General features: G+C 45.2%; 2 protein-coding genes across 2 annotated transcripts in view; both read left to right on the top strand.

The window, feature by feature from the left end:
* The first annotated feature begins 10,292 nt into the window (after positions 1-10,292).
* Positions 10,293-14,899, top strand: fgl1 (fibrinogen-like 1). Its single transcript, XM_068740487.1, has 7 exons — positions 10,293-10,358; positions 11,218-11,386; positions 11,505-11,664; positions 11,784-11,881; positions 13,868-13,956; positions 14,376-14,563; positions 14,701-14,899. Exons 1-7 carry the CDS (start codon positions 10,293-10,295, stop codon positions 14,897-14,899), a joined length of 969 nt encoding a protein of 322 aa, XP_068596588.1.
* Positions 14,900-16,667: 1,768 nt separating this feature from the next.
* snx25 (sorting nexin 25) overlaps positions 16,668-26,540 on the top strand; it is a 17,784-nt gene continuing 7,911 nt past the window's right edge. Inside the window, exons 1-4 of the mRNA XM_068740110.1 lie at positions 16,668-16,979; positions 17,952-18,036; positions 20,878-21,094; positions 26,254-26,426. Of these exons, the coding sequence (XP_068596211.1) occupies positions 16,668-16,979; positions 17,952-18,036; positions 20,878-21,094; positions 26,254-26,426 (787 nt within the window). The remainder of the gene's footprint in view (positions 16,980-17,951; positions 18,037-20,877; positions 21,095-26,253; positions 26,427-26,540) is intronic.

Genomic DNA, 26,540 nt, shown 5'->3' with positions numbered 1-26,540 from the left:
ATGTTGAAAGAGCCATATTGGACCAAAAAAACAAAAAACAAATATGTCTGGAGCCGCAAAAAATTTAAATCCTTATATAAGCCTTATAATCAAGGCAACACATGCGGTATCTATCTATATTAGCTATATTAGCCTACCAAAATGACGAAGTTGGTTACGAATACATAATGAGCCTTCATGATTAAATGTTTATGTTCCCTGCAGCGCATCCTGTGGAGAATGACGCATCCAGTTTAACTTCAGTACGATATTATTATCTCCCAGGTTGCAGCAACACTTGCAGCAGTAGTGGAGTTTGGAGATGCAATCCACTTTTTAAATCTATTTAAATCTATCAGCCTCAATTTGAGATTTTAAAGGTACAGTACACGCTGCAGGAGTCAATCAGCATGATCCATGCAGTGACGCAATGATCGCACTTATTCTCTCACTCCCAACTGGCTACTCGGCTGCAAACGTAGCCTTTCCCTGGAAATGTCTTTCCACATGACTCTTTTTGTTATTTGACAACTTCTCGCTACAGAGCAAACATTCAGGCAACCCTTCCGCATCGGCAATGAACGCAAATGATTCGGTCCAAGAAACGTTGAATCCTCTGTTCTCCTCCAGTTATGTTTCTCTTTTTACCTTTGGGGTCCATGGCCCATCACACACCCGCCGGTTTGTTCACAACAGCCACCTGCCTCGCACCCCGCCCTGCTGATGTGTCGCCGGCTTTGAAGCAAATCTTCGTTGAAATTTAATATTTATTCTACACATTTTTACAGCATTGGAAAACGTAAAGAATGTTTGTGTCATGTTTGTCCTCCTACAGAAACCATATTAAAACAAAACAAAAAAATATTTTTCCATTTTCAATTTTTTTTTAAAAAAAGCGCCAGGGAGCCACTAGGTGGCGCCAAAGAGCCGCGTGTTCCCGACCCCCGCTCTAGAATATAAACGGGCCGCATGACTCTTATTCACCACAAAACATATTCTGTGAGGCGTGAAGATAAACAGCTGCTGCTCATAAAGTTACAATAAAGAAAAAGTTCATTCAATTCAGGAACGCCATTGAAAAAGTGAAACGTGGATATTATATTCATTCTTCACACAGACTGGTTTATTTCAAACGTTCATTTCTTTTAATGATTATAATTGACAACTAATAAAGGCATTACGTACCTGGGGAAGCGGCGCATGGCTGGCCAGCCTCCTCCTCTCCCTCGCAGACAGCAGTGGGGGGTTCTCCAGGTCTGGCTTACGAGACACTAGAAAAGCATTTCCTAGGGGGTCTAAACATGCAACACACAAGCAGCACAAAACCACATGTAGCTCAACCTCACAGGCCTGTGTAGAGTGTGTGACGCTGTAGGTGCTCACCGATGAAAGCGCTCTCCGAGTCCAGCAGGGGGCGCCTCGTCTCACTCCTCTGCGTCAGAAGAACAACTCTTCACAACTCAACTCCGTTCAAAGAAGCAGGAATATTTGCAGCTCAAGCACAGAGAGCTGAGCAGAGGAACGCTGGCTGTCCACAGTGGGGGGTCTGGGGGTGTTCTGGGATGGCCCCCGTCTCCCCTGGAGCGTCGGGATTGGAGGTGAGGGCCCCCTGTGGAGCTGACAACACACGGATGGTTGAGGTCTGCTGTGTGTTTCGGTCAAACTACCAAAGGAGAAGAACCGTCCATCCGTCCGTCTTCTGGAAGACAAGACGACCTCCATCGTCTTTGTCCACAGACGCTTCATCCACTTCGCGGGTCCAGGGTGTTGCTGGAGCCTATCCCAGCTGATGGGTGAGAGGCGGGGCACACCCCGGACGCGTCGCCACACACAGACGACCTCTCACGCATGGATACACTCACACCTACGGACGACTTGGAGGTGGGGGGACGCCGGACGACCCGGGGAGGACAACTTTCAGCAGTTCAGTGGGCTGCAGCATGAAAGGCAGAACTGCTGCGGAGGACTGTGGTCGTTCCTGTGACGGATTCCGTTTTGCTTGACTGGAGGCGACTTTGTACAGTCGCCTCCAGTCATGGGCGCCGACAGGAGGGAGTGAGAATCCTCAATATGACTAGAATCGGTGCAAACCGCGCTACTCTCCGCTCTCTCTCACTTCCCACCCTGCGCGCGCACATAACACGTAATTTAAAGGAACAGTACAACACAAACTCTATAATGATAATCCCCTAAGGATCATTACAGTATATATACAGTAGTCCCTCATTTTCCGCGGGGGTTACGTTCCAAAAACAACCCGCAATAAGTGAAATCCGCAATGTAGTAATCTTTATTTTTTTTTTTAATTATTACACATGTACATAAATGTTTTAAGGCTGTAAAACCCCTCACCACACACTTTATACGCGTTTAACAGGCAGGCATTAATCTAAATATATTGTTTCAGTATTATAGAATGAAAACAAAGATCAAAACCTGTTTTCAGAACTAAATATAAATATATAGTACGTACAGTAAACGTTTTCCTGTTGATAATGTTACGGCGTGCAGGTCGAGGAAAGAGCCGCTTGGAGTGCAGAAGAACAAATATTCTACTCGTGCTGTCTTTAGCCTCTCATGCTGCTTTATTGGATAGCTTAGCACAGCGGAACGGCAGCGGCTACATGTATCAACAGGAAGAAACAAAACCCAAAAGGGACGTGACGTTTATGCTCCTACAAAATAAAAGCCTCTTTTTACACAGAGAATAAGAGCGCTATAAAACAAACGCTTAACAAATAAACATGATAGCTTTTAGAAATAACGAATTTAATTTTAATGATCAACCTACAAGGTTGAACCCATGAGAAGTTATTAATAGCAACTTGCATGTATTTCACAGTTCCTCCGACCGCACCCCTTGTCTTGCACCGTTTCAAGGCGCGTTCAAGTGCAAAAAGAAAATCGGAAATTGCACTAAAAAACTCCGCGAAGCAGCGAAGTCGTGGAAAATGAACCGCATTATATCGAGGGACTACTGTATACATATATATATATAGCTATAGTGTAGCAACATTTGACCTCAGGGATCGTCATTCAGAATGACCTTGGGCAACAAAGGTAGAGGTGACTCTGAGCAGCTTCTGCCTGATTGGCTGTCCCTTCACAGTAACTACTTGAGAACAACTTTGTGTTTTCACCTACTTTATAGTCTCTAAACTGATTTGTGGTTTTACCACCAGCTTGGGGCGATGGTGGCGCAGTGGTTGACAGGGTCGTCCTATGATCGGGAGGTTGGCGGTTCAATCCCCAGGCACATGTGTACACTGTCGTTGTGTCCTTAGGCAAGACACTTCACCCACATTGCCCGGGCGTATGCGCACGCTGCAACCAGCAGCAGAGTGTAACTGCTGTAAACCAAATCTACCTTCAGGTACAAATAAAGTCACCCTTTAGCTCGGTGGCTCCGCTGTGAACTCACCTCCTCCATCCGAGCCTGCCTCTCATCTATAAGTGTGCCAAGTTACAAGTTGTTAAGACATTTGTTTGTGTGCATATTTATGCTTATTGTCAACTTATCGTCATTCATATTCATCATTCATCATCATTTTCCTTTTCTTCCAATACTTTGAATCTGAATCTTTATATATTTGTGAATACTTTTTGAACTCTTTTGAAAATTGTAAACAAATACCTTAATGTCATATCAGAAGCTTGATTAAGGAAATATCGAACGCTACTCTGACACTGACCCTTTATTTTGTGCATGGTAAGAGTCATGTGGGGGGGGGGGGGGGGGGATGAAAAGGTAAGAGACGTAAAGAGAACACAGATCGTTTCCCATGAAGCGCTCTGCAGCCGTCAGCTATTGACTTCAGAGCAAAGTCCAAGCTCACGTAACACAGATTTCAGGAAGTGGCTTTCAAGGGCGCATGGAAACTGCGAGAAAGGTACGAAAATACCGCCGGACCCTCTGTAGCTTCCTCCGCCTTGTCTTTTCACTCTCACTTCTTTCTTTCTCTAATAGTCTTCTTTTGTCCAACCCATTGCGTTTTACTTTTACAAAAGTCTATGTTTACTATCAGCTCTTCTTTTTCATCATAGTGGATCTAGAAAAAGGGAACACAATAACCGCACGATCACCCCCCCCCCCCTCCCCCTCCCTGCTCCTCATTTAGGATAACTTTATTTTTGCACTATAATGGCTGTAACTTTGTGCTCCTGTTTGTATCATGTGTTCCAGACATGGAGAGCAGCGTTGCCATCCTGCTAGCCTGTGTGACGGCGGCGTCGGCTGCAGCTCAGGTAACAACCGGTGTCAAATTCCAGAAACGTTGGTCAATAATCAAACCAAAGTTATTGAGGAACACATTTTGAAATGGGCGCAGTGGTAAGCACTGTTGCCTCACAGCGAGATGGTCGCAGGTTCATCTCCGGCTTGTGGCCGTTCTGTGAGGAGTTTGCGTGTTCTCCCCGTGTCTGCGTGGGTTCTCTCCGGGTTCTCCGGCTTCCTCCCACCTCCAAAGACATGCAGCCTAGGCTGATTGGTGACACTAAATTGCCCGTAGGTGTGAGTGTGTGTGTGGCTGGTTGTATGTCTCCATGTTGCCCTGCGATGAACTGGCGGCTTGTCCAGGGTGTCCCCTGCCTCTCGCCCATTGACTGCTGGGATTGGTTCCAGCTTGGCCCGCGACCCGATAACGGAATAAGCGGTTAGAAAATGAAATGAAATACATTTTGAAATGCTGACGGGAATTTCAAAGTGACCCAGGATCCAGGATCTCTTGTGGAGCTTCACCAAAATGTAATCAACTGTCCCGGGTAACGTGAAAATGGCATCAAGATCCGTCCAGAATCTTTGGAGTTATCTTGTTGACAGGCAGGAAGACAGGCAGACAGGCAGACAGACAGACAGACAGGCAGACAGACAGGCAGACAGGCAGACAGGCAGACAGACAGACAGACAGACAGACAGGCAGACAGACAGGCAGACAGACAGGCAGGCAGGCAGACAGACAGGCAGACAGGCAGACAGGCAGACAGACAGACAGGCAGACAGACAGACAGACAGACAGACAGACAGGCAGACTGGCAGTCAGGCAGGCAGGCAGACAGGCAGGTGAAAACGTAACCTACTCGGTGGAGGTAATAACATACATAGCAACATGCACAAACAAGTTAAAATCAACTTGTGAAACAAAAACAATGAATGAAAAGTTTTGTGTTTTAGTTATTGCTGTGTTGAAACCTTCAACTGGAGAAGCTGCAGCGCTGTTGTAACTATCTTTAGCCATTTAACGCTTCTTCGACACAATAACTCCAGTTGTGACGGCGAAAAGCTAACACATAGCCTTAGCACAGCCTTAGCACAGCCTTAGCACAGCCTTTGACATTTATAGTATGTTGGTTACTCTAAACAAAAGTTAATCCACTGGAAAATCACAAGAGCAATTATGAACTTAATATCAACAACAAGCGGCTGAAATGAGTTTCCTCGGTCGGGTGGCTGGGCTCTCCCTTAGAGATAGGGTGAGAAGCTCAGTCATCCGGGAGGAGCTCGGAGTAGAGCCGCTGCTCCTCCGCGTTGAGAGGAGCCAGATGAGGTGGCTCGGGCATCTATTCAGGATTCCTCCTGAACGCCTCCCTGGTGAGGTGTTCAGGGCACGTCCCACCGGGAGGAGACCACGGGGAAGACCCAGGACACGCTGGAGAGACTATGTCTCTCGGCTGGCCTGGGAACGCCTCGGGATCCCCCCGGAAGAGCTGGAAGAAGTCTGGGCTTCCCTGCTTGGGCTGCTGCCCCCGCGACCCGGCCCCGGATAAGCGGATGAAAATGGATGGATGGATGGATGGTTACTCTAAAGCCATTACTGTATCTACATATAATTACATACAATGTATAATAAGTATGTGTCTTCCAGCCAGGCGTCATTGAAAGCTTCCTGCTGGCCACTCATCAGCGCCCCTGGCTCTGGGGGGTCTACGTCTTTACCGTCGGCCTTCCCATCATTCTCTTCATCAGCTTCATGTGGCCTGACAAGGTGCTGCACGTTATGATGCATGTCTGGTGTCCAGTGCTATTGTTTCATTGCAGATTAAATTATAGCATGAATGTAACATATAAAAGCATAAACACATCCAAGTAGTATTTTTATTTTTTTTATACAGGATCACAAGAACTAACCCACAGCTGATCCAATATTACAGGATCAATGTTTTTTCCTAAGTATCTGTGCATGAACATGATAATATATATACTGTAAAAATGGCAGAAAAAGAAGACGTACAAGTAAAAATACAAATATGAGGTCAACGCATGATAAACACATCATATTAGGTTTGTAGATCCAATGTAAAAAGCAGCTTAAGTTTGTGTCAGTGACTGCACACACACACGCACACACACACGCACACACACACACACACACACACACACACACACGATTGTTTTCCTCCCATTTCTTTCTGATGCAGTATGTAATAAGTCATCGATTCTAAAAACTGTAGATGTTCAATAAATCGAGCCAATAGGCCAGTAGCAGGACCGTTTTTCTGAATCAAATATTTTGTTATTGCCTTTGTGCTGCCATTGAGATCCTTCGGACGCAGGTTTGAGTTGCGTTTAATCCTTCCGGTCTGTGATGCCAAAACGCAGGACTTTCGCCTCCGCTGAGGAGGTTGTGTTTTCGCCGGTGTTGATTTGTTTGTCCACCTGTTAGCCAGATAAGTTAAAAACGTGTGGACAGAGCTTGCTGATATTATTAGGAACAGTTTATTAAATATTGGTGATGATCCAGAAGAGATCCTGGATTATGGATCACAATTTTCAGTAACATTGCAGTAAATGGAGATTCAAAATTTGTTCCTCAATAGCTCGGTTGATTATTGACCGATGCTTATGGAATTTGACAGAGTCATGTAGGGTGGGGGGGGGGGGGGGGGGGGGGCGTCTATCTCACCACCGAATGTCATCTGGATATATGATAGCCGGAATGGATCCAGAATGAGCTCAGGGAGAAATATTACATTTTAACATTGAAAACTCCATTTACGGATTCAGACATCAGTTAAAGATCAACTCCGAATCACTTTTACTTTTCATGGTTGGCATGTAAAGATACCAAGAACAATTTAGGACCTTTAGATGATGATCCAGATCACCATGTGGACGGTGTAAATCCAGTTAGGAGGGGAATGAGCTGCTTGGCGGAGGTCTGTGCTCGAGTTTAGATGAATGCTCTTAGATCCTTGCAATGTGTCTGAATGGCAGCGCAGCTCGCAGAAACACGGCTGATTCGACTTCTGTTTGAAACGTGAGTCATGATTTTCCAGGAGAAGTCTCTCCTGGTCCGGGTGTTGGTGGAGGTGGACTGTGTTTCCACACCTGTCTCCAGTTATCACAATGCACACCTCCTTTTCCCACCGTTGCTGTGCCCTTATTTAGTGATGCGATTTTGTTCGCCCAAATATGAGCGGTTCGACTGAATCTTTCCAACCATGTGGAAAGAATTAGATTTTTTTTAGTTTTTTAGCTTAAGGAATGGCATCAGTTCAGTCTGCCAGAAACACTGACTGCACCGGGTTTAATCTAAAGCAACGGATGGGATTTTTCATTTCTGTGCGGCTACATTTTAGCAGCAAGGAGAATGTCAGGCTTCTGTGCCGGTCAGACAAGCTAGACAGAGAGGGGTGTAGGGTGGTCCGACCTCAGACGACAGGAGTCTCCTGGTTTTTACACCCAGCTGCTGTGATGTGAGGGGCAGCAGCAAAAGAGTGCAGCTGCAGTAGACAAGTGTGTGTGAATGTGTGTGTGTGTGTGTGTCTTTGCTTGTAGAGGTTTGGACCCCCTGATCAACAATATTACTGCAAGAAGTCTGATGATGCTCAACCAGATGACCCAGAGTCCTCCCAGTGGGCGGAGTCAGCAGATATTAAAGGTAATCTGTTACTTTTAGACGCCAAGTATTAGATTAGAATCATCATTACTTTTCATAATGAGTGCAGCTCTCTTCTTCTCTTCTCTCCTCTCCCAGGAAAGAGCGCCAGAGTGACGAGGAGGAAAAAAACCTCACGGTAACCATAGGAACAGCCATGTCTCGTGAAAAAAAGGTTCTATTGTCTTCTTGCTCTGGTCCTTTAATCAACGCTACTTGTCGTCTGGACAAATGAGTAGAGAGTTCTGTTGAAGCGATGCAGGAAGATGATGATTTCCTTTTCATTTATTCCAACATCTCTTTGAAATGTGTGAATATCAGTGCCTGTTGAATCCAGAATTTACAAAGTCCAGTTGATATTAATGTTCTTAAAGTGTGTAATGAAAACTGATTGTGTGTGCGTGTGTGTGTGTGTGTGTGTGTGTGTGTGTTTGCCTGTAGGACAGGCATGGGCAAACTACGGCCAACAAATGGATTAAAAAGCCATTTGTTGGGCTTTTTAATCCGGCCTGCCAAACTTGTCCAAATTATATCATTAAATTACATTTTATTCTAATTAAACCTCATTCATTTTACCTTTTCCCTGTAATGCTACCTGTAAAAGGCCAAATCCTTTCATGTAACGGCTTTTACATGTCATTTATATTCGTTAACACAAACACTCCATTAATCTGTTCCTTGCACGGCCCCTCCGTCACATTTTACAACCCATTGTGGCCCGCAAATCCAAAAGTTTGTCCACCCCTGCTGTAGGACCATTGATCGGTTCAACATATGAGGATGGCAATGAAGATGAGTCAATACATCATTTGGAGTCCTGTACTTATGACTCTCCTCTTCCTGCTGTGCTTAAAGAAGAGTTTGCTTTTCATCCATTATAAAAGTTCATTAATTATTCCGAGTGTTAAGGTTCAAATTGTTGCTCAAATGTGTCGACATTATGTAATGTAATTATATGCAGTATTTTTTCCCTTTAACATCATTTCTACTTTATGACCTCTAAATGCGTTCAACGACTATTGTCTTCGCTCCTTTTGCAGGAAACGAGCTGCTGCCAGTCGCCACATAACAAACAGGCAGTGGTGGGAAGTTTCCTTTCAAGATGTATTCCACTACACATTCCAGAATACAATCCAAATATATTCCACTTCACAGTCCAGAATACAAGCCGTGTACAGGGAATTGTTACCTTTCCAATAAATATAACAAAACAAAACAAAACATGAAGTGTAAAATAATATATTACACACTGGAAATGACATGTAATTAAAAAAAATCAAGGAAAAAAGTGAAGAAATGAAAAATGATAATAATAATGAAATAAATCTAAAATAATAATAATAAAATACAAATATATGTATATATTTTTTGGAAACATGCTAATTTAAGCATTTGCATATTTGCACTTTCTAAAGTACTCCAGAAGAGCATCCCACCTTCTCCTCCTTCATAAGTGAAACAGTGATTGAACACGGCCTTTTCTTTCTTTCACTGGTGGGCGTGGCCTCCTCCATCCATCGCCATGGAGATTACAGTGAACTGTGGCAGAATAAAGATGATGAACTATATGTATTTTGTCCTAAAGAGGCGGACGCCGCGCCTTCGTGTTTCCTCTCACTCCTCAATGCTGAACAGATGAGAGCGTTTTCAACTCAGCCAACTCTGGAATTAAACTCTGGATTAAAATCTGCAAACGCACTGCAACACCTGCAGCAGCGGCGTCACGGTCTCTGTGTCTCGAACACGTTTCACTTCCCTCCTTCCAAATGGCATTTAGCTGCTCACAACATTTACTGGGAGTGAAATAATGCTGATCATCAACAAAATGACGATTTCAATCCTCCTCCGACACCAACAGAAATAATAAATAGATACATATGTTGGCTTTGCACTCATTTCAGTGACTTGTGCAAATACGATACACCTCTATTCTCTATATTAGTGTTGTTTTTGCAATCAATCAAACACAATTCTTGCGTCAGGCTCCATCAAACAATGATTAGTATTAATCGATCGATAAAATCAAGCAACAATAATTTATTTGATTCTTATTGCATAAGGCCGGATAGGCTACAATAAGCATTGCTTCTGCCTATTCCTTTCTTGGTTGTAATGTATATTTAGTTTTGTTTAAGTTGTATTTATTACTTTTTTTGTCTTAATCTGACAACCAAAATAAAAATCCTCATCATCATCATCATCATAAGTAAAAACGGGGATTTTTCCACTCTTCCTCTCCTCCTGCCGAGTGGAAACGTCCTGCATAGTCAGCATATTTTACATCTGCAGAGAACGAGGAATTCCTTCGGCCTCTGCTGCCCTTTGGACAGAACCCTTTTTTGGATCCAGACGTGGGGAGCGTTCATTGGTCCAGCGTGCTGACAATGAAAATCCACCAGCTTGACTCTGGGAAGTATTTGCTCACGACTACGGGAGAGGATGGGAGGTCAGCGGCTGCTGCTCACAGGGCTGATGGCCATCGCCGCTCTTTCTCCGTCGCTCTGTGTAAGTAAAAACGTGTCTAGTGTCGCTAAAGGTAGCGAGGATGTCTTTGGCACGTGTTTTTCTTTTTTTTTTTAATGCCTGGTTTGCTTTGCATGAAGTTTGGACACTCTTGGCATCAGCTAGCTTAGCATTAGCACTTCCTATGTTACTACAAAATGTGTTTCCATAGCAAAGTTTGCTGAGAAAACACAATCGCAAAGACTGAAGATTCAGCCCATCAGGCCGGGAGCTTAGGGAACCTGCTGCAGGTGATTGGTTAATGAGTTACAGGTGTGCCGAGACTCCACCCCTAGGCTCCGCCTCTGCAACACAGGGACAGTTTGTATGGGCATGGTTTGCTTCTTTGATTTTAGATGCGGATCATCTCAGGTTCGAGAATTATTCAAAAGTTTTATTTTGTACTTTTGCAGGATAGAGGAGGTAATAATAATACAAGATTTGCTTCCATCTTCTCGTCAAACATAAGGTGAAAATTATACAACAATAAACCCATAAGATCTAGAAGACTTCAGCGTCTGATCGGGATTGGCATGACATTCCAGAGATTGTAATCCAGTAATTGGGTTTACATGTTTATATTACAATAAAGACATTCAGGTCTTGTGCATTAAATATTAAACTAATTATCTTCAAAAACACACACGAGTTTTATACGGCACCGCTTGTAATATCACTAATTATAGTATTTTATATCGATATTTGGAAATATCTAACATTTCCATACATCAGAAGGTTCCCCTCTGCTGAATAAAATCTAATCAGTGGGATTTAGACGACAATATTTATTTAATGCCTTGCTTTAGCTGAGAATTAATCCGAAAAAAAAAAATCTCCTGTATGCAATGGAAATGACGTGTAGGCGTCAGACAGCTGCCGTGAGGAGGTGCTCTCCCTGCGGGAGAAGGAGCGGCTCCTGAAAGGCAAGCTTCAGGAGCAACAACTCCTCCTGCACCGGCTGCAGCTGCTGAACCAGCCGGGCAACAAGCACAAACCCCCGTCTGACCGGAGCAGGGATGCCCCGTTCACAGGTCGGGCCCGACACGGCAAGGCTTTACACATAATCACAACTATCTCATCATGGAGAAGCAGGATGTAGGAACTTCAAAGTGTTCATTTGTTGTGTGTGTGTGTGTGTGTGTGTGTTAGATTGCTCCCAACTCTTCAGTTCTGGCTCCAACTCCAGTGGCGTTTACACCATCAAACCTCACAGCAGCCCAGCTCCAGTCAGAGTCTACTGCGAGATGAAGGATGGAGGAGGCTGGATCGTCATCCAGAGACGGCTCAGTGGAGCAGAGACCTTTAACAGGTGTCTGTCTGTCTGTCTGTCTGTCTGTCTGTCTGTCTGTCTGTCTGTCTATCTATCTATCTATCTATCTATCTATCTATCTATCTATCTGTCTATCTATCTATCTATCTATCTATCAGGTCATGGGCAGCCTATAAGGAGGGTTTTGGAAATATCGATGCAGAATTTGGAGAATTTTGGCTTGGGAATGACAACCTGCATTACATCACTACACAAGGTACCTGCATTACATCACTACACAAGGTACCTGCATTACATCACTACACAAGGTACCTGCATTACATCACTACACAAGGTACCTGCATTACATCACTACACAAGGTACCTGCATTACATGACTACACAAGGTACCTGCATTATATCACTACACAAGGTACTGCATTATATCACTACACAAGGTACCTGCATTACATCACTACACAAGGTACCTGCATTATATCACTACACAAGGTACTGCATTATATCACTACACAAGGTACCTGCATTATATCACTGCACAAGGTACCTGCATTATATCACTACACAAGGTACCTGCATTATATCACTACACAAGGTACTGCATTATATCACTACACAAGGTACCTGCATTACATTACTACACAAGGTACCTGCATTACATCACTACACAAGGTACCTACATTATATCACTACACAAGGTACCTGCATTATATCACTACACAAGGTACCTGCATTACATCACTACACAAGGTACCTGCATTACATCACTACACAAGGTACCTGCATTACATAACTTTGATTTGATTGATTTGATTGCTGCCCTTTTTTTATTGTACTTTTTCCTTTTTTTTAGTAACCTTCAGGAATTGTCCAAATTAAGTGTATTTAGCGTCTTTGGGTGTTTGGCTATGCGATGAGTAGTGCCTTCATCAGATGTTAAAGGAGACATATTATGAAAAACTCACTTCCCCAATGTTTGTACACTATTATGGAGAGTTTCAGAATCAGAATCAGAATCAGAAGGTGTTTATTGTCAGTGAGGGTTCACAGACTAGGAATGTTTCTCAGTGAAGTCGTGCTACATGTAACAGTAATGACTAAACACAAAAAACATACAAGTACAGACACATCACAAAACAGCAACATCAGGAGTGGATACACAGATGTATATTAGCAGCAGTAAAAACTAGCGTAATCACGCAGTGCAAAGAGAACGGTGCTAGTTATCAGTTGTGAGTCTTACAGCCGAGGGGAAGAAGCTGTTCTTGTGGCGGGAGGTTCTGGTCCGGATGGACCGTAGCCTCCTGCCTGAGGGGAGAGGGTCAAAGAGTCTGTGTCCAGGGTGACATATCTGGGTCCTGGAGACATACAGGTCCTATAAGTACACAGCCCTGGGGGGATCCGGTGCTGATAGTCCGAGTGTCCGAGACCGTAGTCCCCAGCCGCATATGCTGCCTCCGGTCCGGTTTGGGTCATTATCAACCCAAAAACAGCTCAATAAACCATCAACTCAATCCTGCGTAGTTCTGTAATCACCTACTGAAACGCTTCTGGCAGAAACCTCTCCCCCTGTGATGTCAGAGGGGGAACGTGTACATTGATGTGCACATGCACGCACATTCATTGCGCGCGCGTGCTCGCAATGAACTTAGTTTTGATTTTGTTTTCAGACGTTTTTCTGACAGCAATGTTTGAGACAGAAATGACGGACGCTGTCCTGCAGCATCCGTTCGCTCTTTGGACCAAAGAGTGTTGCAGATATTTCATACAAGTGTTTGGGAACTGCGTTAACTTGTGGAGACAGAGTATAATATGTGATCTTTAAAGTATCCTTCTATTCACAATGTGCAAATACGAGTGGCTATTTGGGAGCTACCTGTGCAAACTGTTTTGGGGGCCTGAAAACTGCTTGGTTTGCTTCTCCTGCTTGTGCGTCCCTGCAGAGCATTTAAATAATGATCAGAGGGTTGTGAGTTTGATTTTGGAGCAGGCTCATTAAATGAGAGCGGACTGGTAGAGGTAGATGCTGTCGTTGCTTCTAGCAGGAATGGAAACGAATCCAATGATATCCTACCTACTCATCTCCAAACAGCAGGGAGGGTCCGCTAACGGACATAGCGGTGCTATTTTTCTTTGGAGAGAAAGGTGACCAAAAACAGACAGAAGAGAACATTTTAGCCCTGAACTATTATTGTGTTGCTTAGAATTATATGGAATGAATATTTTTATGTTTTTTTTTTTAAAGGAAACTATTCTCTGAGGATTAACCTGGAAGACTTTGATGGTAATCAGCGCTATGCCGAGTACAAGAACTTCAAAGTGGCCAATGAGACGGTATTGATGTTGATTTAGAACTATATATATAATTAAGCTTACGTTTTGAGTATATTTAAATGCTTCTTAATACTAAAGAAGACAGCCTTGATGGAGACTTGCATGTTTGCAGTTATGCAACCTGCAGTCTCGTTAGAGTGCCTTGGAATAAAAACAAGGTAAACGACTCACTTAGAATAATAATCAATGCTAACAGATTTCTGGCTCAGTAATTAATATATATATTTTTTGTAATGTTTCCAAAAATGAAATTGTTAAACAAGTTTTTGTTCATTGGGAATTGAGATTTTAACATCTCTTATCAGTCCAGGATTGCTCTAGTTTCTCTCATGAAACCCTTCAAGAAAACGAACGTGTCTTCCGAACCGTCATAGTTACCCGTTCATTTCAAGGTAACGATCTCCATCCCTCTGTTGCAGGATCACTACCGGCTTACGTTTGGAGCCTATGTGGGTACAGCTGGAGATGCCTTGTCTGGCAGCTATCAGGTCGGGGCGTCGGACTGGGCCAGTCACCAGGGCACAGAATTCAGCACCTACGACCAGGACAACGACAACTACAGAGGAAACTGTGCCCAGGAAGACAAAGGAGGCTGGTGGTTCAACAAGTACGATAAGAGAATGGGCCCGTTGCCTCCGATGATGCACAGAGAATCAACTCCTGTACACGCAGTCGGCTGCTCACAGCTGTTCATGAGTCTAAAGCCACAACAAGAAATCAATCATCGCCGTTCTATCTCTGCAGGTGTCATTCTGCCCATCTCAATGGCCTGTACTACCCCGCCGGGCACTACAGTGCGCCGACAGACGATGGTGTCGTCTGGTACCCTTGGAGAGGATGGTGGTACTCCCTGAAGACCAGCATCATGAAGCTGCGGCCCGTCGACTTCGAAATGAACCCCACTGACGATTTCAATGACGTTCGCCGTGCACCACAATCCTAGAGCAGACTGAAGCACTGAAGCGTTTTGGGGTTGAATAAACGGCAAGGAAGGGTTTGTCTTTTCTTGTTGTAAAGTCATTTTGTGTTCCTCTCTAATGCTATATGGAGTTTTGCACATGAAACATTAATCAGCCGCACTGTTACATGGTAAAAAAAAACAAACACGTTTTTTATCTGGTTGCATTTGAGTGGAGGGGATTAGCAGGTGGAGGATGGAGGACGTCCAGCCAAGGTGTTTGGTCAAAAATAAAGCTGTATTTTGTTTATTTTTCTCGCCAGCAGTCCAATTCTATTGCCAAAACACAAACATACATACATCTGGTTGTGTGTCACAACCATAATTCACCAAATAAAATACTACAGCACTTGTACTGCATGCCATTTCAATTATTTTGAATGTTTCAATGTGTTTAAAACCTGACCTAAGACACATTTAGGAATATTTTACCCTTAAACAATGTTATTTCTGAAACTTCATATGGACGTTTACTGCTTAAGTAATCAGTAATTTACTATTAATAAATCAAAATGAGCTTTTAATAGAATTGTTTTCATACTGTGACAGGCGGAAGTAACAAGGATTAGACAACTCCTTAAAAATTAAATTAAATTAATTTGTAATATTCTTGTATCAATTTATTAAAAGTGATTTACACGCATGCACATGTACACACAGAGGTGGCTTGAATAATTGCTCGTAAACTATTGATTTTGTTTTTACACCTTTTGAATAATTTGTACAATGAAAACGAAAATGAAATTTGTCGTAATGCCAGAAATGTACGTAAATCTGTTGCGAAGAAAAATCAATCGTGAGTAAAAAAAAAAAAAAGAAAAAGGCATGAGCCTTTATGTCGTTGTACGCTTGATTTCCGTTTCGTGCTTGGCCTGTTGCTTGTTCTCAATCCGGCGCAAAGAAAAGCAATGAAAAAACAAACCCCACTCTACTCGGACGGGCTGGTTCAAAAAACGAGCGCACCCTTACTTGTTAACCCGAGCGCTGATTGGTTGATACCGTTCACGCCCACCGAGCGTCAGTCAGTCAGTCTGCTGGAGCTCGAGCCCAGTCTGCTCTGCGGCAGTCAGACGGGACTCGACGTCTTTCCGTTCCGTCCGCGCTACTTTCGATTCTCCATTGCGGATCTTCTTACGCTCATACGTTTACGCCGAGGGACGCGAGAACGGAGCCTCTGGCGCCGCGCTCCTCTTTAGCGATGGGTAAGCTAGCTAACGTTAGCCGGCGTCGCGCTAACGAGCTGTTTCGCTAATCTTTGTTGAATTGGATGTTGTTGTTGTTAACTAGCCGAGTGTAAAACACGATTTATCGGCTCTTTAGTCGTATCTACGCATTAACGACGCAGCAGGTAACGTTAGCATGAACGCTGGCTTCCGAGTTTAGTCTCCTCGCATCGCGCTTGGCTAGCAGCGCTCCGCTCCTGAAGCTAACGCCGCCTCTCCACCCATTTGTCTCCAAGGTGACGGTGGATGTCGCCCCACCCATCACCTCTAGCCCCCCCCCCCCCCCCCCCGCCGGGTGCTGCTCCGTGTTGCACCGTGTGCCTGAAGACGCCGGGGCCTGGTCGATGCTAGGAGCCGGGGGAGCGGAGCGGCGTGGGTCGGGCGAGGAGATGTCACGAGTGGAATGCCTCGTCGCGGACACGCTGTAGCCGTGGGGAGACACCAGTCCACGCGGAACAGCGACCTCTCTGACTCGGCTTGTGGAGCAGCCTCACCGGGAGTCACACATGCGTGGGTGGTGGGGTCGCAGCATGCCCACCCCCCCGACCGCGGTGGCTGAGGGAGGAGAGGGGCCCATGTCTGCCAGCCAGACCTCCTCTTTCCGGTTCGTCCCGGCGTTCTGCCTGGGCGCGGTGGCGGCGGTAGCCTTCCAGCTGGCCTGGGGGGGCCTGACTCTCACCTCCTTCTTCCTGAAGCTGTTCATCTACGTTTCTTTCGCCCTGCTCTGTTTCCTGGCTGGAAGCTTTGTTCTGCTCGTCAGGAAGAGTCCTCTGAAAGTCAGCAGCTTTCACAGAGACGGGAGGCAGTCGGCGGTGCGGCAGGAATTCTTCACCAAGCTCATGGTAAGACTCGCACCTCCTCCGAGCTAAAGGCTCCTCGCTCACATCTGCTGTTTACTCTCGCTGTTCTTTTTTTTTAATTTTTTTATTCCTAATTGTCCCGACTCTCTCGGATTATTCCGAGAAAGGAGAGAAAGTCGACCCCCGACTTTCTCTCCTTTCCCTACTCCAGAAATCAGGCACACTAAAACACATTGGCAAGGATGCACACACACACACACACACACACACCTGTCGTGCTGTGATACCTACACCTTATTTCTTCTATTATTGAGATGAAACCAACTTCAGGTTTCTAATAATAGTCTATTTCAGTGTTAGTTTCACTGAAGAGGCCTGGCAGTAATCAGGTGTGCGTGTGTGAGTGTGTGTGTGTGTGTGTGTGTGTGCGCGCGTGTGTGTGGTCCTGCTATAACTGGCTATTAACACAGTTTGGCAGGGTCTTTTTGGATCAAGTCTCAGAATAGGGTGAGTGATTTTTCACGTTGGTGATTTAGGAGTTTGATAACCGTTTGCCATTATTAAATAAAATGATCTTTTCAAACCTTCATCTGGAGTTCCCTCGCGTAGCTTTTGGTTCATTCTGAAATCTTGTTTGAAGATCTGACACTTTAGTTTGAGATGCAAGAAAAAGAAAGGAAAGCAGGATCAATAAGTTCTTTTTTTCCACTCCTTTATGGGCTGATTTATTTCAGTGAAACTGCTGGTGGCTAGTAACAACAACAACAACAACAACAACAACAACAACCACACCCACACCCACACCCACAGCCCAGTGTTCATTCACCGCTGTGTGCCGATGACTTCTTAATGTTGACAGCAGAGGACGATCATCTGTCAAACTGTGAATCATGAGAAATGAATGCTGCTATACTTGTCTTAATCTTCTCTTACATTTCTCTTCCTCCTGTTTCGGTTTTTTGCCCCACATATCCTGATTGTACGCTTGTGAAGTGAACAGACGTTGTTTTTCAGATGCGTTTTTTGGTGCCAGTTCAGGATTCTAGCCAGAGCAGGAGGGTGGTGGTGTCGCACAATGTGGACAAGGCGCTGAAAGAAGGTAACGGGGCACCTTTGCTCTGCTCTTTCGTTAGGGCTGCTCGTGATGTGTGTGTCTGTACGGTTGGACACAAAATATGAAGGCAAAGTAAGTCAGACATGCTTTTATGCGCTATTACAGGAGAAGTATGTTTTGAAGTCTTTTTTATCGCCCTCATTGTTGGTTAAGCATGTATTTATATATCAGATTTAAATAAAACGGGAACACACCAGCACATTTCCAAAGCTTATTACGGTATGCTTTTCTTCCTGAAATGCATCTGTGTTATGTTTTTGCTCGAGTCTATTGGTGTCAAACTACTGTGAACGTGGGGGGGAGAGACCCAGCTTACTGAAACAGGCTGCGTGAGCCGGTGGACTTTCCTGTACATTTCTCAATGTCGGTGCTGCTGGTTTCAGATCATTCTGGGGAATGTTCACACACTGGAGCATTACAACAACAGAAAAAGATGGGATCCATCCAAGTGATCTTACTGTGACTGCAAAGTTGCTTTTTGTTTTTCTTGTTCTTCACAAACTGACACATGAACTCAGAATTCATAGATTTTATTGTGGGATGCCAGTTAATTTGGCCTTAAAATAATATAACACTGTAAAATATCTTTTGTCTTCTGCATCAAATGCACTTTAGGCATCAACGTGTAATGTCAACTTTGTAAAATTCCTACAATGCAATGTGTGCCGTTAAGTTGATACAGTATAGCAGGAGGCGTCGATGAAGACCAGGGCTCCGATATAACAATGACTGCAGCCTTAATCCTCCTCAGATTACAGAATAATGGTTTCTTCACTTCAGGGAGTCGAAGCGTTTACATCTTTCACGCTTCTGAAGTGTTTTTGGCACCAATAGAAAATCATACAACTTCTGTTTCTGAGAAAACTGCTGACTGACGGTCGTTTCTTTCACTATGACCTTTAGTGATCCCTCCCCTGCATAGTGGATTACTATAGCAGAACCTCTGGCCACACACACACATAGTGGGGAACAGTATGTCTTGCTGCCAAGCAACAGATGGCTCCAGGATTTGCATCAAGCGTGTGTATTTACACAAGCTCCCATGTGCTTCCATGAAAAGGTCTTTTGTTTGCGTGCGATACGAGCTAACGATGACATCATTACGTCCCATTATCTTCAGAAACGTGTTCCTGTATCAAGTGCATATTTGTGTTCAGTAGGTATTCACATCCAGGACTGACTCGGCACATTCACTCCAACGAGACGCATTTATTCCTGTTAAACTCTTCCTTTTATGAAAATACCTAAACGCACTTGTTTAAAGTGAGACGTGGACCAAGTCGCTGTTTTTACAGCGCTGACTCAAATGGACAGATGACTACATTATCATCTACAAGCAATAATAACCCTCGACTAAGCTATCTGATTTACACAAGTGCTTAAGAGGAACCTGACGAGGATGGAGAATGTGCCTATAGTCCTATATACAGTAATACCTTGACATAAGAGTATAATTCGTTTCTGGACTGAGCTCGTACCTCAAATCACTCGTCTGTCAAATCAATTTTTCCCTTAGAAAATAACAGAAAACAATTTAATCTGTTGCGGCGTCTAAAAACACTCAAATCAACGCTAATAACAATGGAAAAAACGTTTTAATTGCTATACACACAAACAATAAATGACATTCAGTATTACTGTAATATAAAATGTGGTTTTATTATGAGTTTTACCTTCAAGACAGACGGTAGCGCTAACAGCCGGGGGAGGGGGGGTAGTAATTGTACCTTAGATGTAGACTGACATGAACTTATACTTAATAGTTACCGTATTTTCCGGACTATACGTCGTTCCAGAGTCTCATTAGTCAATAAAGAAGAATAAGTATTACCTGTGTACGTATATAATTGTATTTAATCCATTTTATTAAATTGCTGGAAAAAAAACATTTGTCAATTCAGTTTAATTTCTATAGCGCCAGATCACAACAGGAAGTCGTCTCAAGGCACTTTACAGGAGTAGCAGGGAAAGACGGAACCCAACTTGACCCACAAGAGCAAGAACTTTGGAGACGGAGGCAAGGAAAAACTTTAACAGGCAGAAACCTTGAACAGAACCTAGAGATATCAAAATGTAACGGGCTGCACTATAAATGCTAATGCTAGCGACATGGACATCGGTATTGAGGTCAACACAGAAGGACCTGCAGACTGAGAGACAGAAAGAGGGACAAACAGCGGGAGAGAGAGCACACGGCTACATGGAAGAGAGAGAGATTACTGACATATGTTTGTAACATGAATAGCCAGACAGAGAGGGAGGAGCTCAGTGTGTCATAGGAGGCGACGCCACCAGCGCTGGCCTGACCTAACCTTTGACCTAACCTTTGAGGACAAAGTGGAATCCCACGTTGAAAGATTTACCTTGTTTAGGAACCCTCCTTACGAGACGGTGTACTGATGGACCCTCGTCACACGTGGCATGAGTGCATGTGACGAACAATCATTTAAAATAGAATGCTTCATGTAAAGACGAGCAGAAATTGAAAAGAGGAAAGTCTTTGATCCCTTCCTCTATATGGACAAACCACTTCTGGTGCGGGCTGTGCTCTCTGTAAACAGAAACCTAATATCGCTGACACATTTGCATGCGCTCTCTATTACTTCTTCCGATATTGGCGTGTCCTCTTTTTTATTTCAAATGCAATAACTGGGTCTTTTGAGAAATCGGTGGGGAGTTCAGGGGGCCTTGGAGGTTTGGAGGATTCAAATAACACCATTTGGTAGCAGAGGATGACGAACGATGCTTGCAGAGAAGCCATGGAAGGTCACTGGGTGCTTTTCTTTGTGTTGTTTTTAAAGGTGTTCTGTCTCTGTCTCCCTCCAGTGTTCGACTATACTTACAGAGACTACATCCTGTCCTGGTACAACCCGTTGAGCCGCGATGAAGGCCAGTTGTGCGCCATGCTGTCAGAGGACTGGTGGCAGATGATCGCCCAGCTGAGATCTCGACTGGCCGACATTGACCTCGTCAACGTGGTGTGTTACGACACCATCCGGATCCTGCATACACACTTCACCGGGCTCAAGGCTGCATCCGCAAGGTGAGTGAATGAACACACTCTCGTGGTCGTCCACAAGGGGGCGTGTAATGAGGTAAGAGAGAGCGCGTTAATGAGATGTGCTTCCCGTCTGTGTGCAGCTTCTGCTGCATCAAACGGTTTGATACAGAAATCTGTTTCAGCTTCAGTACCTTTGGTTTCCTGCTCGCTGAAATAATGGCGGTTCCTTCCGTCTTCACGCTGCTGCTGCTCAGAGACACTGACAGACAGAGCGACGCTTCACGCTTCACCTGGTTTCATTAAACTGACAAGCCAGGCGACAATTGGGGTTTGCTCGGATGAGGGGAACGTGTCGCTTCGCTCATCTCCAGCGCTCTCGGGCCAGCGCAGCAGCAGCAGCGTGTTTTGTTACGCCGCCGAGCCGGTTGGGTTCCTCATGCCGGTTGTTTATTAGGTTCCGAGAACGGAGGTTCAAGGAACCTATTGTTTTTTGAGAAATTATTATTATTATTCTTTTTAAATGGCTTTTTGAGGCACTTCCCGGGCACTTAGAGGTGTCGAAACCATATAGGAGTGTCACATCTGGTGTCTAGTTTCTAAATCTGGAATTTGATTGGAATTGGATATGGCTTGGGGGCTCCATAGCGCCACCTGAAGTCGGCTTTTCTCCGAAAAGGTACTCGGATCGTCGCGAAATCCGAGTACGTCGTACCTCTGGGGGTCCCGAGGCTAGTGAATATTTTTGAGATATTATACGCAAACAGGAAGTCAGCCATCTTGGATGGCGTGCAAAAATTTGGAATGTACGAACGCGTTTTTGAGGACTTTAGGATCGACGAAAACCCACGAAACTTTACGCGCGGGTTCGCAACGGTACTTACGAGGATTTGATTGTGTAATTTTAACGTTACGTCGCATATTGGCTCTTTGGCGCCCCCTTGATTGTTTTTCCCCTGTAGCGTAGCTTTGACCCCCTCAACATACGCGAAAACTCTTGAAAATCGGTCAGGAGACGGACATCTGCCAACTTGACTTGCTCGTAAAGCGATTGCTCTCGGCGTGTTTCTGGGGCTCCAGAGCGCCCCCTAACGCACGGGAGGCCGTAGTTTGAACGTAGTTTGTCCGATAGTCACGAAATTTGGTAGGAACGTCCAAATCGTCATTCCAGACATATTTGTAATTGGCTTTCTTTAGCCCCGCCCACCCGGATGTCGGCCATATTGGATTTTGTACATTTTTCGGCATACTTTGACGAACTCCTCCCAGTCGCTGTATCGGATTCGCGTCGAATTCGGGTGACGTAATCGGCAAGTACCCGCGACGTTAAATTGCGAAGGGATTTTTGATCAATCGAACGATGAGGTCACAGGCCTGGTTTGAATGTGCCATTTTCCCATTTTAGAGGTCTCGAACTTTGCGATACTCCTCCTAGGGGTTTCGAGATATCAATCTCAAAGTCGGGCGACGGCCTCTCGACTCATTGACGGCGCTAAATTGCGAAGCTTTTGTGTTTTTGCCAATCGCTGTTGCCGTGGCGGCCTTGCGAACTTTGATGTTTTGGCACGACGTGCATGGCTGTTGGAGCCTCACTTTGCACGGTCCGACCGTCTCCAAATCTTACACGCTGGATGAGAGTCCAGACATGAACTCAAATACATGCCATTGACAGTGATGGTCTCGGCGCCACCTACAGGAACAGGAGGATACATTGTCCGATCGGTCCCAAACTTGACACGCTTCATCAGGGTCACGTCTAGAGGACAAACGCGTGTTTCTGACATTTGTGGATTGCGAATAAGCGCGTACCCCAACGTGCGCCGGGTTCGAGGAACCTCTCAAGGCTGCTCGCAGCTTTAATTTATCCTTCTGTTCGTTAACAGGATTATCGGAAAACTGCTGGATGGATCTAGATGGAAAAACATTTGAAGATGGGTCTTTGTGTAGCGTCGATCCCAATACATTTTGAGAGCTATCCGGATACCTCTCTGGATACAAAAAAAAAATATTATCTTAAAGATCCAATATTCTACCCTTTCTCCACAAGTTAACACAGTTCTCAGGCACTTGTATGAAATATCTGATCCAGTATTTGGTCAAAATAGCAAACAAGATGCTGCAGGACAGCGTCCCTCATTTCTGTCTCAAACAGATGCTGCAGGACAGCGTCCCTCATTTCTGTCTCAAACAGATGCTGCAGGACAGCGTCCCTCATTTCTGTCTCAAACAGATGCTGCAGGACAGCGTCCCTCATTTCTGTCTCAAACAGACGCTGCAGGACAGCGTCCCTCATTTCTGTCTCAAACAGATGCTGCAGGACAGCGTCCCTCATTTCTGTCTCAAGCAGATGCTGCAGGACAGCGTCCCTCATTTCTGTCTCAAGCAGATGCTGCAGGACAGCGTCCCTCATTTCTGTCTCAAGCAGATGCTGCAGGACAGCGTCCCTCGTTTCTGTCTCAAGCAGATGCTGCAGGACAGCGTCCCTCATTTCTGTCTCAAGCAGATGCTGCAGGACAGCGTCCCTCATTTCTGTCTCAAACAGATGCTGCAGGACAGCGTCCCTCATTTCTGTCTCAAACAGATGCTGCAGGACAGCGTCCCTCATTTCTGTCTCAAACAGATGCTGCAGGACAGCGTCCCTCATTTCTGTCTCACACAGATGCTGCAGGACAGCGTCCCTCATTTCTGTCTTAAGCAGATGCTGCAGGACAGCGTCCCTCATTTCTGTCTCAAGCAGATGCTGCAGGACAGCGTCCCTCATTTCTGTCTCAAGCAGATGCTGCAGGACAGCGTCCCTCATTTCTGTCTCAAGCAGATGCTGCAGGACAGCGTCCCTCATTTCTGTCTCAAGCAGATGCTGCAGGACAGCGTCCCTCATTTCTGTCTCAAACAGATGCTGCAGGACAGCGTCCCTCATTTCTGTCTCAAACAGATGCTGCAGGACAGCGTCCCTCATTTCTGTCTCAAACAGATGCTGCAGGACAGCGTCCCTCATTTCTGTCTCACACAGATGCTGCAGGACAGCGTCCCTCATTTCTGTCTCAAACAGATGCTGCAGGACAGCGTCCCTCATTTCTGTCTCAAGCAGATGCTGCAGGACAGCGTCCCTCATTTCTGTCTCAAACAGATGCTGCAGGACAGCGTCCCTCATTTCTGTCTCAAACAGATGCTGCAGGACAGCGTCCCTCATTTCTGTCTCAAACAGATGCTGCAGGACAGCGTCCCTCATTTCTGTCTCACACAGATGCTGCAGGACAGCGTCCCTCATTTCTGTCTCAAACAGATGCTGCAGGACAGCGTCCCTCATTTCTGTCTCAAACAGATGCTGCAGGACAGCGTCCCTCATTTCTGTCTCAAACAGATGCTGCAGGACAGCGTCCCTCATTTCTGTCTCAAACAGATGCTGCAGGACAGCGTCCCTCATTTCTGTCTCACACAGATGCTGCAGGACAGCGTCCCTCATTTCTGTCTCAAACAGATGCTGCAGGACAGCGTCCCTCATTTCTGTCTCAAGCAGATGCTGCAGGACAGCGTCCCTCATTTCTGTCTCAAACAGATGCTGCAGGACAGCGTCCCTCATTTCTGTCTCAAACAGATGCTGCAGGACAGCGTCCCTCATTTCTGTCTCAAACAGATGCTGCAGGACAGCGTCCCTCATTTCTGTCTCACACAGATGCTGCAGGACAGCGTCCCTCATTTCTGTCTCACACAGATGCTGCAGGACAGCGTCCCTCATTTCTGTCTCAAACAGATGCTGCAGGACAGCGTCCCTCATTTCTGTCTCAAACTGATGCTGCAGGACAGCGTCCCTCATTTCTGTCTCAAACTGATGCTGCAGGACAGCGTCCCTCTTCTGTCTCAAACAGCTCCGTCAGAAACGCTCTGAACCCGGAAGCAATAGTACGTTCATAGCGAGCGCAGCACGCAGCAGCGTTACCATGGCAACCCGTGAGGCGGTGTTTTTAGCACAAACAAAAACATTTTTCCCGGAACATTACCACAAAAGATTATTCTCCGATTCATGCAGGAGACTGAGGGAAAGTGTGCACACACACACACACACACACACACACGGCGCGATGTGTGTGTGTGTGTGTGTGTGTGTGTGTGTAGAGACACCCTCCCCCTGATTGCGCTCCGCACATCCATCTTTCTGAGATTGCTATGGGAGCCAAGTGGAATTAGTGGAATGTGTTTCCTGTGTTGTGCACTGTGTGGCGCTGTGGCCATAAAGCATATAAGGCAGAGACAATCAGGTGTTGACCCGGAAGGGCGTACAGGTTTTTGACCGCTTTGGCGGAATAGTTCTACCCAGATGCTCATGTTTTATTGATTTTAAGTTTGTTGGATTTCTGTAATAATCGAGGCGCTTTTTGTTACCTTCTTAAATGGCTTCTGGAAAACGTAGCCGCTGAGCGCGTCTAATCTAAATTAATCTAGCACTACTTTCAGGAGGTGATGGCAGACAGACGCAAACTACGAAGGATTGACTGGATGCTTTATTTAGTTTTTGATAAGGACCCAAAATCACCTTAATGGCGTAGAAACATGGGAAAAGTGAGTTTTTCATAATATGGGACCTTCAATGTAAAATATGCGTTCAATTCACTCACCAAAAATCAGTCATAAAGGGGTCCGACATGCACTATCATACAAAATGTCTTCTGGATCGGATCCAGAATGAGGTCAGGAAGACAATATTACATTTTAACATTGAAACCCATTTATGGATTCAGAAATCGGTTCAAAATACAAATGTTCATGGTTGGTGTGTAAAGACACCAAGAACAATCTAGAACCTTTTGGTGATGATCCAGATCACCGTGTTTTAAATACACGACCGGTTTGCTTTTGTTTGTGTATTTTTTTTGTCCATCTTTGGTAAAACTTCTCCCGATGAGACATTTTGTGCATTTAGGTAAACTTCTCTATCAACGATAAATCCTTTTCTGTTTGGTCTTTCAGAAAGTGCATCTCGCATGTTTTGAGTCCTGATGGGAATGAGCTGCTTGGCGGGTGCTTTTCTAGTTCGGTTATCTTCCAGCGACAAAGACCGTTACGATAGGACGCAGCTGGAGGATGAATAAAAATGGCTGCCCTTGCTGTGTTAGCGGTCTTCTCGAATCCCCTGTATTTACGTCTGACCTCTTGCTCGTGTGTTTGAGAGTTTTTTTTTTACCTGTTTCTTTCGTGTGTGCTTCCAGACCGGAGGAGTGTGCGCGGCCCTTCCCTCTCCATCCCTGTTTAGCCAGTCCCGGCTCAGAGCTGGCCTTCCTCCGCTGCGTAGCCAGAATACTGCTTCTGTGTCTCCTGCCTCAAAAGGATGCCAAGTCTCACACACTGCGCTGCTGCCTCACGGAGGTCATTACGACTAAAGGTACTCTGATAGCTTCCTCTCTGGGGTCAGGTTGGTGTTTCCTCTGCCTGTCGGACGATATCGACTTCTGTACAGAAATTGTCAAGTGTTACGTCTCTCTTTTTAGCTTGTGGG

This window comes from Brachionichthys hirsutus, chromosome 6 (assembly GCF_040956055.1).
Source record: "Brachionichthys hirsutus isolate HB-005 chromosome 6, CSIRO-AGI_Bhir_v1, whole genome shotgun sequence".
NCBI classification, from domain to species: domain Eukaryota; kingdom Metazoa; phylum Chordata; class Actinopteri; order Lophiiformes; family Brachionichthyidae; genus Brachionichthys; species Brachionichthys hirsutus.
The sequence above is the reverse complement of the archived record's forward strand: the minus strand, read 5'-3'. Positions and strand labels throughout refer to the sequence as shown.